The sequence below is a fragment of the Schistocerca americana genome, chromosome 2 (assembly GCF_021461395.2).
Source record: "Schistocerca americana isolate TAMUIC-IGC-003095 chromosome 2, iqSchAmer2.1, whole genome shotgun sequence".
Lineage (NCBI taxonomy): Eukaryota > Metazoa > Arthropoda > Insecta > Orthoptera > Acrididae > Schistocerca > Schistocerca americana.
The window spans coordinates 1058661137-1058677115 of record NC_060120.1 but is presented as its reverse complement, the minus strand read 5'-3'; the positions used below and the strand labels follow the sequence as shown (position 1 = coordinate 1058677115).

General features: G+C 36.0%; 1 protein-coding gene across 1 annotated transcript in view; it reads right to left on the bottom strand.

Moving 5' to 3' along the window:
- Positions 1 to 8859: 8859 nt before the first annotated feature.
- LOC124596473 (F-box-like/WD repeat-containing protein TBL1XR1) overlaps positions 8860 to 15979 on the bottom strand; it is a 166489-nt gene continuing 159369 nt past the window's right edge. Inside the window, exons 10-11 of the mRNA XM_047135616.1 lie at positions 13959 to 14060; positions 8860 to 9076 (exon numbers count right to left, since the gene is read on the bottom strand). Of these exons, the coding sequence (XP_046991572.1) occupies positions 9047 to 9076; positions 13959 to 14060 (132 nt within the window). The 3' untranslated portion in view covers positions 8860 to 9046. The remainder of the gene's footprint in view (positions 9077 to 13958; positions 14061 to 15979) is intronic.

The following is a 15979-nucleotide window of genomic DNA, read 5'->3' as shown; positions in this document are numbered from 1 at the left end:
TCATGGCTCATCCTCACATGGACCTAAAAATTCTATTTCACCATGTATGTGAGACATATGGGACATGAAAGATAACCTCCCCCCCCCCCCCCCCCCAGCTTCAAGAAGTATGTAATCAGTTTAATAACTCATGGCTGCAAAACACTGACATGAATTATTTACAGGATAATGGAAGAACTGGTAGATGCTGCAGTTTGACGGGGGAGATCAGTTGGTTGACAAAGGCCATTGGCCGAAAGCTTTAAGTGTGAAAATCTTTTTGTTGTGCCTATCTGCGGCTCAGCATCTCGGCTATACAGTGATTGGCAACTTTCCTACTCATAGTATTGAAAGGCCAACATACATTTATAACTATTGTAAATATAAAGTAGGCTTTTGATAATGTTGACTGGAACACACTCTTTGAAATCTGGAGAGTACCAGGATAAAATACAGGGACCAAAAACTTTTCTTCAAATTTTACAGAAAGATCTTCAAATTTTACAGAAAGCAGATTGCAGTTATAAGTCGCAAGTCATGAAAAAGAAGTAATTATTGAGAAGTGAGACAGATAGGGTTTTAGTGCCTCCCTTATGTTTTTCCATCCTCATGCTGAGCAAGCAGTAAAAGAAACTATGGAGAAATTTGGAAAAGGAATTAGAATTCAGGGAGAAAAGTAACCTTTGCAGTTTGTTGACTGCATGGCAATTCTGTCAGAGATGTCACAGTACCTGGAAGAGCAGTTAAACGGAATGCGTAGCGTCTTGAAAAGAGTTTATATGATGTACAACATATAAGAAAAACATGGATAATAGAATGTAGCTGACTTAAATCAGGTAATGCTGAAGGAATCAGATTAGGAAATGATACACAGACTGTACATCAGTTTCGCTACTTGGGTAACAAAATAACTAATGGTATCCACTGTAGAGAGGATATAAAATACAGTGTGGCAAAAGAGCAAAATCATTCTGGAGAAGAGAACTTGGTTAATATCAACCATAAATTACGTAAATTCTTCAGTCTTCTTTGTCTGTAATGTAGCCTTGTACATAAATCAAATGCAATTTTACAATGTGGTATTATAGAAGAATGTTGAAGAACAGACGGATGGACCATGTAACTAATGAGCAGGTACTGAATGAAACAGAGTATTAATCAGGGACCTGTCGATAGGACACATCCTGAAACAGCAACATATTGTCCATTTTGTAAAGAAGGAAAGCGTGGGATTAAAAATTGTACAGGGAGAGCAAGATAAGTTGCAGTATTTATGCAGAGATGAAGAGGCTTTCACAGGATAGAGTAGTATAGAGGGCTGCATCAAATGTCTTCCGACTGAAGACTACAACAATATCTAATAGAAGGCATAATTAGAGTTTGAAGTAAGGAATATTGTTATATTTAGTAAAGAATGTTGGCCAAATTTAGCAATTTAGTGATCTGTTTAGAAGTGCTCGGTTTAATAAGGGGTGAAATTTTGTCATTAACTGTTTGTCAATAAAATAAAATCTCCACCTGCGAATCCAAATTTTGTTACCATTCTTATTTACATCTACATCTGCATGGATGCTCTGCAAATCACATTTAGGTGCCTAGTAGAGGGTTCATCTAACCACTTTCACAATTCTCTATTATTCCAGTCTTGCATAGCGTGCGGAAAGAACGGACACCTATATCTATCCGTACGAGCTCTGATTTCCCTTATTTTATCGTGGTGATCATTTCTCCCTATGTAGGTTGGCGTCAACAAAATATTTTCGCATTTGGAGGAGAAAGTTGGTGACTGGAATTTCATGGGAAGATTCTGTCACAACGAAAAACACCTTTCTTTTAATGATGTCCAGCCCAAATCCTGTATCATTTCAGTGACATTCTCTCCCATATTTCGCGATAATACAAAACGTGCTGCCCTTCTTTGAACTTTTTTCGATGTACTCCGTCAGTCCTATCTGGTAAGTATCCCACACTGTGCAGCAGTATTCTAAAAGAGGACAGACAAGCATAGAGTAGGCAGTCTCCTTAGTAGATCTGTTACATTTTCTAAGTGTCCTGCCAATAAAACGCAGCCTTTCGTTAGCCTACCCCACAACATTTCCAGTGTGTTCTTTCCAATTTAAATACCTAGGTATTTAGTTGAATTTACGGCCTTTATATTTGACTGATTTATCGTGTAACTGAAGTTTAACAGATTCCTTTTAGCATTCATGTGGATGACCTCACACTTTTTGTTATTTAGGGTCAACTACCAATTTTCGCACCATTCATATATCTTTTCTAAATCATTTAGCAATTTGTTTTGATCTTCTGATGACTTTATTAGTCGATAAACAACAATGTCACCTGCAAAAACAACCTAATACAGCTGCTCAGATTGTCTCCCAAATCGTTTATACAGATAAGGAACAGCAAAGGGCCTATAACACTACCTTGGGGAACACCAGAAATCAATTCCGTTTTACTTGATGACTTTCCATCAATTACTACAAACTGTGACCTCTCTGACAGGAAGTCCCAAATCCAGTCACATAACTGAGACGATATGCCATAAGCACGCTATTTCATTATAAGCCGTTGTGTGATACAGAGTCAAAAACCTTCTGAAAATCGAGAAATACAAAATCGATCTGAAATCCCTTGTCAATAGCACTCAGCACTTCACGCAAGTAAAGAGCTAGTTGTGTTTCACAAGAATGATTTTTTCTAAACCCATGTTGACTGTGTGTCAATAGACCATTTTCTTCGAGGTAATTCATACTGTTCAAACACAATATATTTATATGTTCCAGAATCCTGCTGCTTATCGACAATAATGATATGGGCCTGTAATTAAGTGGATTACCCCTACTACCTTTCTTGAATATTGGTGTGACTTTCCAGTCTTTGGGTACGCATCTTTCATCGAGCGAACCGTTGGATACGATTGTCAAGTACGGAGCTAATGCATCAGCATAATCTGAAAGGAACCTAATTGTTGTAAGTCTGGACCAGAAACCTTGCTTGTATTATGTGATTTAAGATGCTTCACTACTCCCGAGGATATTTACTTCTACGTTACTCATGTTGGCAGCTGTTATTGATTCAAATTCTGGAATATTTACTTCATCTTCTTTTAAGGCATTTTGGATGGCTGTGTTTAGAAATTCTGCTTTGGCAGCACTGTCTTCGATAGTATCTCCATTGCTATCACACAGATAAGGCATTGATTGTTTCTTGCTGCTAGCATACTTCACATACTACCAGAATCTCTTTGGATTTCCTGCCAGATTTCGAGACAAAGTTTCGTTGTGGACCTGTTATAAGCATCTCACGTTGAAGTCCGTACTAAATTTCAGCTTCTGTAAAAGATCGCCAATCTTGCGGATTTTGCATCTGTTTAAATTTGGCATGTCTGTTTCGTTGTTTCCGCAACAGTGTTCTAACCCGTTTTGTGTACCAATGAGGCTCAGCTCCATCGTTTGTTAACTTATTTGGTATAAATCTCTCAATTGCTGCTGATACAATTTCTCTGAATTCAAGCCGCATCTGGTCTACACTTATATCATTAATTTGGAAGGAATGGAGATTGTCTCTCAACTGAATTTTTATCTGGTTTTTTTTTAATAGGTATATTTTGGGAGGATTTGGAGGTTACAATATTCAATCTCTCTACAACAACCCTGTGTTCACTAATACCTGTATCCATTTTGATGCTTGTTATTAACTCAGGATTATTTGTTGTTAAGATGTCAAGTGTGTTTTCAGGAACCGTTTACTATTCATGTAGGCTCATGAACTAACTGCTCGAAATAATTTTCAGAGAATGCATTTAGCACAATTTCAGATGATGTTTTATGTGTACCTCTGGAATTAAACATGTATTTTCACCACCATATCAAGGGTAAATTTAAGTTACGACCAACTATAATAGTATGAGTCTGGTACGTGTTTGAAATCAAACCCAAATTTTCTTTGAACCTTTAGCAACTGTATCATTTGAATTTTGAGGTCAGTAAAAGGATCCAATTCTCAATTTTTTCTGGTTGCCAAGAATGACCTCTGCCAATACCTACTTACAGGAACTATCTACTTCAATTTCGCGACACGATAAACTACTTCTAACAGTAAAACACACACTACCACCAACCGTGTTTAGCCTGTCCTTTCGAAACACCATTAGGTTCTTCACAAATATTTTGGCTGAGCTTATCTCCGGCTTTAGCCAGCTTTTAGTGCCTATAACGATTTGAGCATCGGTGCTTTCTATTAGCGCTTGGAGCTCTGGTACTTTCCCAACACAGCTACGACAATTTACAACTGTTATACCGATGGTTCCTGTATCTATGTTCTTGCTGTGTTTGCCCTGCACCCCTTGTGGCTGAAGCCCTTCTCGTGTTTTCCAGAGACCCTCTAACATAAAAAACCGCCCAGTCCATGCCACAGAGCCCCTGCTACTCGTGTAGTCGCCTCCTGCATATAGTGGACACCTGATCTATTCAGTGGAAACCGAAACCCAGCCACCCTTTGGCAAAAGTTGAGGAATTTGCAGCCTACACGGTCGCAGATCCATCTGAGCAACATTACTGAAGTTGGTGATTTCTCTCCCTCGTACATGTTATTGATAAATTACTACAAATACTTTGGCACTGCACCAAGGTGTGTTATTGTAAAATAAATATTGTTGGTGAAGAATATTTCTTCATGTTTTTCAAGTGCATCCTTAGCAAATTTATTACAGGGTCATTCCATGTCTAGTCACCCAGGCCTTGACACCAACCATGTCAGATTTTGATGAAACTTGGTACAATTACTTCTTTTATCATCCTGAAAGCACTTGTAAAATTTTTTTGCTCTATCTCTTATAGTTTTTTTTAAATAAATTTTTAAAGTTTGTCGATTTGGCGTTGTTTCAGCAGTCGGCAATCGTAACTTAAACGTGTCCTCACAACTAAAAAAAATTGTATATTAAAGAATACTCAAGATATCAGTATGAAATTTTGGAATAAGTTTGTGTATTATATCTAAATGTTAAAAAAATTACCATAAAGATATATTAAAATCTTCCAAATGAAAAAAAATTTACAAGGTTCAAGGTTTTTTTTTTTTTTTTTTTTTTTTTTTTTTTTTTTTTTTTTTTTTTTTTTTTTAGCTAACGGATGTTTAGTTTTACAAATACTGCAATATCTAGAGTCTCAGACCTGATAGAAAGCTCAAATTTGTTTTAAAATACTCTTAATTGTATAGACTATTAGATAAAAGAAAAATTATGTTGGCTTTTTAACCTGTTTAATAGTTATCTAATTTTTAAAATAATATTAATTGTATTTTAAAAATAAAAAGTACCAAGTGACTTAGACACCGAAAATAAGTTTTTGTCTTCTTGGAGTAACAATGTACGCTTGGATTTTGTTTTGTTACTCCTGTGTTTTGAAGTAAAAAATTATTAGTGTTAAATAGTGCTTGGATAGTATTTTATTAAGTTTATTTGAACTTTCAGTAAATACTGTTACTTTGTTTTCAGAGGTTCTTTTCCAATATCCTATAAAAGTAACCAGAACAGTAATCAGACCAAAAGTGAAATCAGTATGTCAGATAGTCAAACCTGTAGCATAGGGTTATTTAAAAAATCTGACTGTTTCCAAACAACCTACACACCTTCAAAAAAGCTACAACCGGTATCTGAATTGAGTGAGGAAGAAAAAGATCTGATCCACTTAAGATCTGGAATTAATCTGTGTGAATTTAAGAATATATGTTCACACCACAGCTACTACTTTTCAAATGTTTTTGAAAAGTATCAAACAACATGTGTAGACCCACTAAAAAAAACACAAAAAGCCCATCAAAAAATTGTTCAGAAGTGTAGGTTTGGATCTTTCTAAACAATTACTGACAAAAAATATTAGCATAAAACCTGGACAAAAGTTTTGCTCAACATGCCGTAACTTTTGTGAAGAAGAATTAAGAGTTGAAGTCAATGAAAGTGAAACAGATGATGAAGTCATGGTTGAATTAGAATCATTGGAATCCAGCAATGAATCCCTCACACAAACACACATTGCTCTTGATAGTTTAGATGTAACACTGATAAAGCTTCATGGCTTGTCAGAACAAAGTAAATGGTCTTATTTTAAAAGGAAGGTTAGCAGTATTGAAAAGACTGGAAAAAAGGCGGTTTCAAAAGCATTAAAATATGATGCATCAAGTTCTGATGATGACGAAGAAGATACAAGCGTGGTTGAGAAAGCAAATGATTTTGATATAATGATTTCTCTTATGAAAGAGAAGATTTCATCTGTTGGGAGGTCTAAAAAAATCCATATTCTGACCTTGGCTGCAGATTCTTGGAGTCGAAATAAAGTGATGAAAGAATTTAATGTAAGTGACTACATGGTGCGGCAAGCTAGAAAGCTAAAATCTGAAAAGGGTATTTTGGAAACTCCTGGTCCAAAAGAAGGTAAAACTCTTCCTGAAAATACAGTAAGACTTGTAACAGATTTTTATGAAAAGGATGAAAGTTCCAGAGTGCTACCTGGAACAAAAGACAAAGTAAGTGTTCAAAAAAAATGTGTACATGCAAAAAAGACTCATTTTGTTTAACTTGAGAGAACTCTATTATTCTTTCAAATGGGAGAATCTCGAGGTAGAAGCAGGATTTTCAAAATTTTGTTTCTTGAGACCTAAATGGTGTATCCTTGCTGGTGCTGCAGGCACACACACTGTATGTGTATGCAGTATTCACCAGAATGTTAAACTATTACTGGACGCTGTGAAAATTGAAGAATCTTATAAAGACCTAATTAAGATGCTTATGTGCAACACGGAAAACCAAAACTACATGCTACATCATTGCGACAGCTGTCCTGCAAATACTGCACTAACTGAGTACTTAACTGAAAAACTAAGTGAAGATTATGATTTAGAAGAAGAAATTGTAATCAGTCAGTGGGTTAACACAGACAGGGCAGAAATGATCAAACAGTCTATCAGTGTTGAAGACTACATTTCTTTATTGGTTAGATCATTGGAAAAGCCAGTCTACAGCTTTCAGACGAAGAACAAATAATGACAGCAATCGATGTGTACAAGTTTTGTGAAAAAATATTGAAAACATTCATTTTCACTTTATTGACAAAAAAAGAAGCTGATTTGCTACAGATAAAACTAGAAAAACGTTTTTCAGCAACCCGAACCATTCCTGGAACAAGAAGTTTTCATAACTTCAAACCACTTCCAACAAACAACCTTGAAATTAGAAGGATTACAGATAGTGTAAAATCCTCCTTAGTCTTTTCTTTCCATTCTTCTTCTGATTGGGTTCGTGTTGAACCATCCATAAATAGCTATGTGGCTGCAAATTATGATGGTAACTGGTACTTTGGACTGGTAAAAACAATATTCAATGATGAAGAAGATGCAGAAATTCTATTTCTACATCCTTCAGGACCAGCTGCATCATTTTATTGGCCTGAAAGAGAAGATTCTTGCATAGTGCCTTTGGAGCACATAGTCTGTGTAGTAGACGCACCTCACTTAAGCGGCACTGGAAGAATGTATTACTTCAAAAAAGACTGTATCAAAAGAACTGAAAGCTCTTGGATGAAGTGGAAAAACAGTTTGAATCAGCATTAATGTTTATTAAAAAGACAAAATTACTCAAAAAATTCAATGTTTCAAGCAATCAGTTGGGTTATACATAAGTGTCATAAGTACACTATCTTTGTACATAATTCTAATGTAATCTACTATAATTAATAAACATGTTAAAAAGCCATCATTATTTTTGTTTTATCAAGTAGCCTATATGTTTAAGAGTAAATTAAAACAAATCTGAGGATTCTATCAGGTCTGAGACTCTAGATATTGCAATTCTTATAAAACAAAACATCCGTTAAAAAAAAAAAAAAAAAAAAAAAAAAAAATACATATATATATTTTTTTTCATAGAAAATATTAATATATTTTAATAGTATCATTTTTATCTTCAAATATGTGTAATAAATAAACTTGCTGCAAAAATTCATGATGTTATCTAAAAGAGTTTTTAAGATAAGCAATTTTAAAGTTTTGAATACAAATTAAATTTACTATTTCCGAAGGTTCGGAAAGCGCAAAACATAAAAACTTTAAAAATTTATAAAAAAAAAAACTATAAGATATACAGTAAAAAAAATTGCTGGTGTTATCAGAATGGTATTAGAACCATTTGAGCCAAATTTCATGAAAATCTAAGGAGGTGTGTGTAAAATTTATTTTTTATTGGGTGATTTGATATGGAATGGCCCTACAGTCATAGTTTTGTAACAAGGGTAGTAAATTCTCAGCAGCTTCATTTTTTGCTGTCCACCACCTCGTAATTTGCAGTGCTTGGCATTTGACTCCAATGCTTGTACATTGCAGTTGCGTCTAAAATGGGATACATTGTGTAATTTAAATGCTCAATACTCTATATATAATTTAATGAGAAAATATACTTCAGCAATTAAAGAGGTATTTTCAGCTTTGTGTCACAACTGCCATCTTGACCACTGCCCTTGTAAAAGAGGCAGAAAATTTAGTTAAGTCTCTTAATATGGTGATCATAATTCAGACTTATCATATTTTAAGAGTCACTAGCTGTTACAGCCTATATGTCTGTACTTCATAGAGTTATTGTAACTGTGTTGGCAAATTTGACACACAAATGCAACAGTAATTTAAGTGAATAATTATTTCATAAGTGGCATACTGGAGTACACTGATCTAGAAAAGACACAGAATTCTGTAAGTGCTGTGCAGTCTTATTTCTGAATGCTTTGAGAATTATATTAAAATGAATTTTTCCTGTAAGAAATTACCTCTCAGTTCTGTAGCATTATTGTTTCTGTTGATGAGGAGGATGATGGAATAGAATATCAGATATGTATCTAAAAATAAAGGTACTTTATTTTGTAAACTAATCGGATAGTACACAAACCATATATGGAACATTTAACGTACTGACACATAAAAAAGTCTTTTTGTTTCTCATTATTGTTCAGACATTTGCACATATATAAAAACACTGATCAGAGTCCATTAGTACCTAATTTAAAAAAGGAGTTTTCTCTCAAAGCTTGCGGAGGTCCAGCACAAACACCTGAAAGGAACCAAAAAGATCTGTTAGCTTTTTTCTTGACAGCAAAGAAAAAACATTTATGTTACTAACTATGCTATTTCATAGCACAATTTATGTATAGAATTTTCATCAGGTTAGCATTTGCTGTATTTCATTTACTACATCACCAAATTAAATGAATTTTAAATCCTTGAATCTCATCTCGAAAGAGATTTCACCTCTAGAAAATATTAAATATTTCCGAGAAGGCCTGCAATTATCCAATAAAGTGTCCCTTGCAAACCACAATGTATTTCAGAGCATAATTTGGTAGAAAGCAGTAGTAAATGTATCACAAATTCAATGTGCATTGATCAAAACTGCAATATTATTTAATCATCTGACACTAGAAAAAGTAACTAACTCTTAAAAACTTAACCAAACTTTCATATTATTCCTCTGAAAATCAGACAGATTCATTAACTGATGAGGAGCTGCTAAAGAATACTTCTGGTAGTTCTGATGTTTGTTGCCAAAAATTCACAAACCTCTATGAAGTACACGGCAGGGATTACTTAGCAATGTACTGAGTATTAGAGATTTTGCCCATTCCAAGTGCCTATGGTGTGAGAAGAGTGGCTACTTTTGTGTGTGTGTATGTGTGTGTGTGTGTGTGTGTGTGTGTGTGTGTGTGTGTGTGTGTGCGCGCGCGCACGCGGGCATGCACCATAATTAGCCTACTTTTGGCTTTGCAGTCCTTATGGGAATGATTTGTACGGAGCTGTAGTACATTCTTACACTGTTTCCTTCAACTCCAGTTCCAATAACTTTAGAAGGATGCTTTCAAAAGATAGCTGACACCTGTCTTCAAAATTCCGCCACGTTAAGGTTTTTCAGCATTACTGTGATGCTCTCCCGAGTCAAACACATGACCTGATCTCTCATGTTGTCTCGTTGTGATTGATTAATGGTGTGCTTCCAGATGGCTCCACCAGGTTGGCGTCCAGGCAGTGAGCTCACATAATAGCAAAACTTGCAGCACATGGTGAAGTCAGCTTGGTCAACTGTCAAAATACTGTGCAGAAACCATAAATGACAACTCGGCAGAACATCTGAAACCACAGCATTAACCATGTGACCATTCATGGTACTCTTCTTTAGACATGTTCCATGTTAGTCATATTTGGTACCTGATTCTACATACCTGAGCAGTATCCTTTGTAGACTGTCTACATTTGCACATTATCCTGCCAATAAACCAAAGTCTGCTACCTGAATTATGGATGACTAACTTTATGTAATCATTCCACTCCATAGCCCCACAAATTATTACGCACAGATATTTGTATGAATCGTCTGATTCCAATTGCAACTCACTAATGGTGTAGTCATATGATACTGCTTTTCTGCATTTTGTGAAGTGCACAATCATATATTTCAGACTATTTAAAGCAAGTTTGATTGGATATTTGTGTAGCTTTTTCACATAGTAGTTCACTGTATGAAAAATGTCTGAGGATATTGCTTCTTGTGTAAACAATCCTCCAGCCAAGACAATACGATGTGTCCTGCTCTATAAGAAATACTCAATCCAGTCACAAAATTTTTTTTTTATACCCACATACTTGTATTAATAATAAATGTTAGTGCAGTACTGCAAGTCAAGAAGTACTGCATCCATCTTATTTCTTGATCCATTGTTCTCAGGATTTTAGGATGTGATGTGAGAAAAGTTCAAGTTCAGTTTCGCCATTCTTCTGTGGCGCCACATCTCAAATGCTTTGATTGTCTTCTGTTCAGGTTTTCCCACAGTCTATGATTCACTACCATACAATTCTATGCTCCAAACGTACATTCTCAGACATTTATTTCTCAAATTAAGGTCTATGTGTGATACTAGTAGACTTCTTTTAGCCAGGAATGCTCTTTGCCTGTGCTCATCTGCTTTTTATGTTGTCCTTGCTTCACCAATCATGGGTTATTCGCTTCCAAGGTAACAGAATTCCTCGGTTTACTACATGATCACCAATTTCGATGTTAAATTTCACACTACTTTCATTTCTGCTACTTCCCATTACCTTCATCTTTCTTCACTGTACCCTTAATCCATATTCTGTACCCATTAGGACACCATTGCATTCAACAGATCCTGTAATTCTTCCCTCCACTAAGGATAGCAATGTCGTCAGTGAATCTTATCACTGATATCCTTTAACCTTGAATTTTAATACCGCTCTTGAATCTTTCTTTTATTGTCATCATGTCTTCTTCAAGGTATAGATTGAAATAAGGTATTTAAGACTTGCTCAATTTTTTTAATAGAGCCACAATGTATTTCACTATTTACTTACAAGACTCTGCAGCTTTACCACAATTACTCAGTGAACACAGCACTTTAAAACTTAATCAAAATTTCTGAAACATTATCACTGCAATTGGTTATCCTTCCCTGAAAACGCTGCTCCAACTCCAACATAGCAAAATTTGTGGGTTAGAAATTTTTATCTTCCCCTTTCATAGTTTAGCGAATTGCACACAAAATATGAATAAAATCTGAGATCACTGATTATACTTGTAGACCGCATAATACACAATCATCCTACTCTGTTTTCTATGCACATTTGACCACCAATATACTAACATATAGAAATTATTCAGCAATTATATGATTAGGTTATAAGAAAAATGGTACCCAGAAAACTCTAGCAACTTGAGTGGTAAATCCTAGGTGGAATACTGTTTTAACCCACAATAAATATTCACCATGGAAAATAATGTGCCTTGAGTGTAACAAATTCCAGTTTTGAAACACTCTTCAAACTGGCCAATTTTTCCTCTTAGAGTGCTTCTACAGTTCAGTTAGCAGAAAAAAACTCTACAAAAATTTGAAATTAAGGAGAGAGGAAGCAGTCCGTAAAACAGATGAATCATATTTTAAGAGTCCCTGGCTGCTACAGGCTATATCTGGTTAGTTTAGACCTGTATTTGCAAACTTGACACACAAATGCCCCAACAATATGCCATTTAAATTAACAAATACTAATCTAATGAAAGAATATCAGGAGCATTATTAAAAACACTGAAACGCTGAGTTACTAATACTTTCATAGGCATTGTACTAAGGAACACTGTGCACTGTAAGATTCAGAATTATGTAAGTGCAATGCAGTCTACTTTCTGAATGCTATGAGAACTATGCAGCAGACTGATACATACCTCCTGGATTTAGAGAAGACAGCTGCACAAAAACTACAAGACATATTGAAAAATGGCACTTATTGGTGGATAGAGCTCAGTGTTTTGATTCCCAATATATTCTACGGCATTGATCCATGGTGCACCACCAGGGGGCTGGGATTCCAGAATGTGGTACACAACAGATCAATGAATGTGTTGTGTCCCAGAAATTGTTAAATATAAGTCAATTGTGACATTTCAGCAATAATTTCCTATCAAAAATCAGGTAAAAGGTTCAACATACAAAACAATCAATGAGTGGAACAATGCATCCCAAGAGACTACTGCTTATGTGATATGAACAAACAGTCTAGCTGGGACTGTCAGCAGAGAAGGTGAAGCATGCATGGAAAACACTCGTTAGGAGCACAAAGACATTGAAGACACGTGAGCAGTGGCAGATGCTATGTATGGTGACTACTCAAGACAATGAGCTTTGTTTCGACTTTTGCAATGGCGTGATGCGGCGACTTGAGGAATACGGTTTTTCACAAAGCAGGTTTTCAGTGACAAAGCCACATTTCATGTGTCTAGAAATGTGAATCATCGTAAGATTAGGTTAGATTAGGTGTTTGGTGCACAGAACATCCATAATATATTTTGGAACTCATGTGTCATTGACAAAGTCAATGTCTTTTGTGCCATGTCCTCTTCAAAAGGTTATGAATCATTTTTCTTTGTGGGGAAAAATGTGACACGTTTCGTGTACCTGGACATGCTCTAGCAATGCTTGTACCACAATTACAGCAACACAGTGGAGATTTCATTTTGCATCAAGATAGTGCTCCACCACACTCTTTTTCAGAAGTTCATAGTTACCTCAATGCTAAACTCATCATGACTCACCTATTCTTCAGTGGTCCCCACAGTCAACTGACTTAACTCCGTGTGATTTATTCTTATGGGCTTATGTCAAATATCATGTTTTCCTGCCTTAATTTGGAAGAGCTGCAAGAATGAATAATTACTGGGGCTGCTGCTATCAACCAAGGGTGGTTGGGACATGTGCAACGAGAGTTTGACTACCGTATTGTTGTTTGCCATGTCACAAATGGTGCCCATATTGAGCACCTGTAATGTGAGTCAAAAACCTAGAGAAATGCTCTGCCCACTGACGTGTGTCCATTTCCTCTGTGTCTTATAGTTGTCATACAGTCAACTTCTGAAACACAGGAGGTGCTTATGAATAAGCATATGTTGCACTTGTTAGAAAATTATAATCTTCCAAACACTGCACGCCAAAACTCATGAATATGATTCAATCCAGACCAAATACTTCCTGCAAACAAGGTTAATGCCCATCACTCTCCCCTCTCAGGTATTTTGTTATCTCTCCATTTTCCCTCAGATATAACTTTACTATCTTAAGAGATTCTTTCACCTGCAAGTTGAGTTACATAAATTTATTTTCAGCTGGCTAATGAAGTTTCCTCTCAGCAGACAAGTTATGTATGTTGTGTCTTATAGTTGTCATACAGTCAACTTCTGAAACACATGAGGTGCTTATGAATAAGCACCCAAGAAATTGTTTCTGATGACAAAAGTGCTAGTAACAAGCTGGGGAACTAAATTACATCTTGCTGTTTCTTTTCTTTTTTTCATAATCTCACAGGTGTAGCTATTGTGATTTTTCTTACCCTTATATGTACTATAGTATCAACCAAAAACTATTAACTTCAATACTTACACTTCCATCAGAAGCACTGGCTCCTACTTTATCACCCCTTGAATTCCAGCATACTTCAAATATCCCTCCTGTCCCCTTGTAACTGTGGACAAGCTGACCGGTCTGCAAAACAAAAGCAGCAAGTTAATTACTTTTCTAACAACCAGTAAGATGTAACGGGCAGAATACCAACAGTATCAACTGTACAAGAAATATTTGGAAAGCTTTACACTAGCAGCCTAAACATAAAAAATTAAGTGCGTGAATACACACACACACACACACACACACACACACACACACACACACAAACACACGCGCACTAGTGTTTCTGCAACATTAACACAAACTTTAGAGATGATGGCTAATATCTATCTCCAGAGATCTCTGGTAATAGATAAAAGAAGACAAAGCATCATTATAGACTACAAAGTCTGCCCAAAAATTATACCTACAAGGCAAATGCTGCAAGTGGTCTCCATTGTGTTTTGAGAATATTAGGGCAGCATCAGGCAGTGGTCAAGGTTTTATAGGCTACAAAATTATGAAAAAGAAAAACACTGTATGGGCACCTCATCATAAAACGAAGTGCAGTTTACAGCCATGGAACATATAGGAAGAATGTCTGACAAAACAATACACACATTTCAAAAAAATAATATTAAAATTACCTACCTAAAGACAAATAACATCAAAACACAAATATGACATAAATTACAAAATAACAAGAACAAGTAAAAATGCTCAGGAGTTTATAAGGTTTTATGTTACAACTATGATATGAAATATATGGGCCTGACAGATTTATACACAATTAAAAAAGAAAATGCTTCAGGCTACTACTCTGGCTGTCTCCCTTGTTAACTACTGCTTCCCTTTAATGTCCTCCGACTTTTATATCTGTAGTCTGGTTTCTGTAACAGTTGTGAATAGGTTTCAATACCTGTATTTTATACCTTCTACCTTCAGAATTTCAAAGAGTGCATTCCCATCAAGATTGTTCAAACTTTCTCTAAAACTACAAATGCTATAAAAATAGGTTTGACTTTCTTCAGCCTATTATGTAAGATAAGTCACAGAGTCGTACTGCCTTGTGCGTTCATATATTTCTCTCAAATCAAAACTGATCCTCCCTGAAGTCAGTGACTACCAGTACTTCCATTCTTGCATAAATAATTCATGTTTATGTTCTTCATCTATGACTCATTAAGCTGAAGGTTCAGTTATGTCCATATTTGTCAGCACTCCAACTTATTTTTGAAGTCTGGGGTCATTTCCCCTGTCTCATATGTCTTGCAGAGGTCATTTCACCTGTCTCATATGCCCTTGCATACCAGGTGGGGTAATTTTGTCATGGCCAATCCTCCCATGGATCTCAATGATACTGAGGGCACATAATCTACTCTTGGGGCCTTATTTTGTGCTTGAGTCTTTACAAGGTACACTTGAGCCTGTCAGTGTCCCCACAGAAAGAAAAAAAAAATCACAAGGTGATAAATTGGGTGACCCTGGGGGCCAGGGAATGTCTCCTCATGAAGAGAGAACATATATAGGAAACAACACATTCTGAACTTCTAGCTAATGCCGAGAAGTGTTAGTGGTGGCGCCATCTTACAGGAACCAGGCTTCTCCCTCTTCACAGCCCCCAAAACAAATCTGGTTTAACTTAGGTCAGAGGAAGATCTCTTATCATGTGACAGTGATATTTTGAATTACCCCTTACTGTTACACAATCATCTTCGAAAAAATTCAGACACCATGCCTGAGGGTTTTCTACTGCCCAGTAGTGCAAATCTTGTTTATTTACGGTACTTGACAAGTGAAAGCGGGCCTCATCAGAAGAAATCAAAATAGTGCCATGAGAAATGTTCTGAAGAATTTCCTCACCAAGAGCTCAGTGAGTTTCAAAATCTCTCTCACTTAATTCTTGGGTAACCATCATTTTGTATGGCATTTGAAGATATCAGTGCTGTATTCTTCTTACATCTCTATTGGACAATCCCAGGGCAGGTGCATGTTTAGGTGCTGAGTACTTTGGTGAT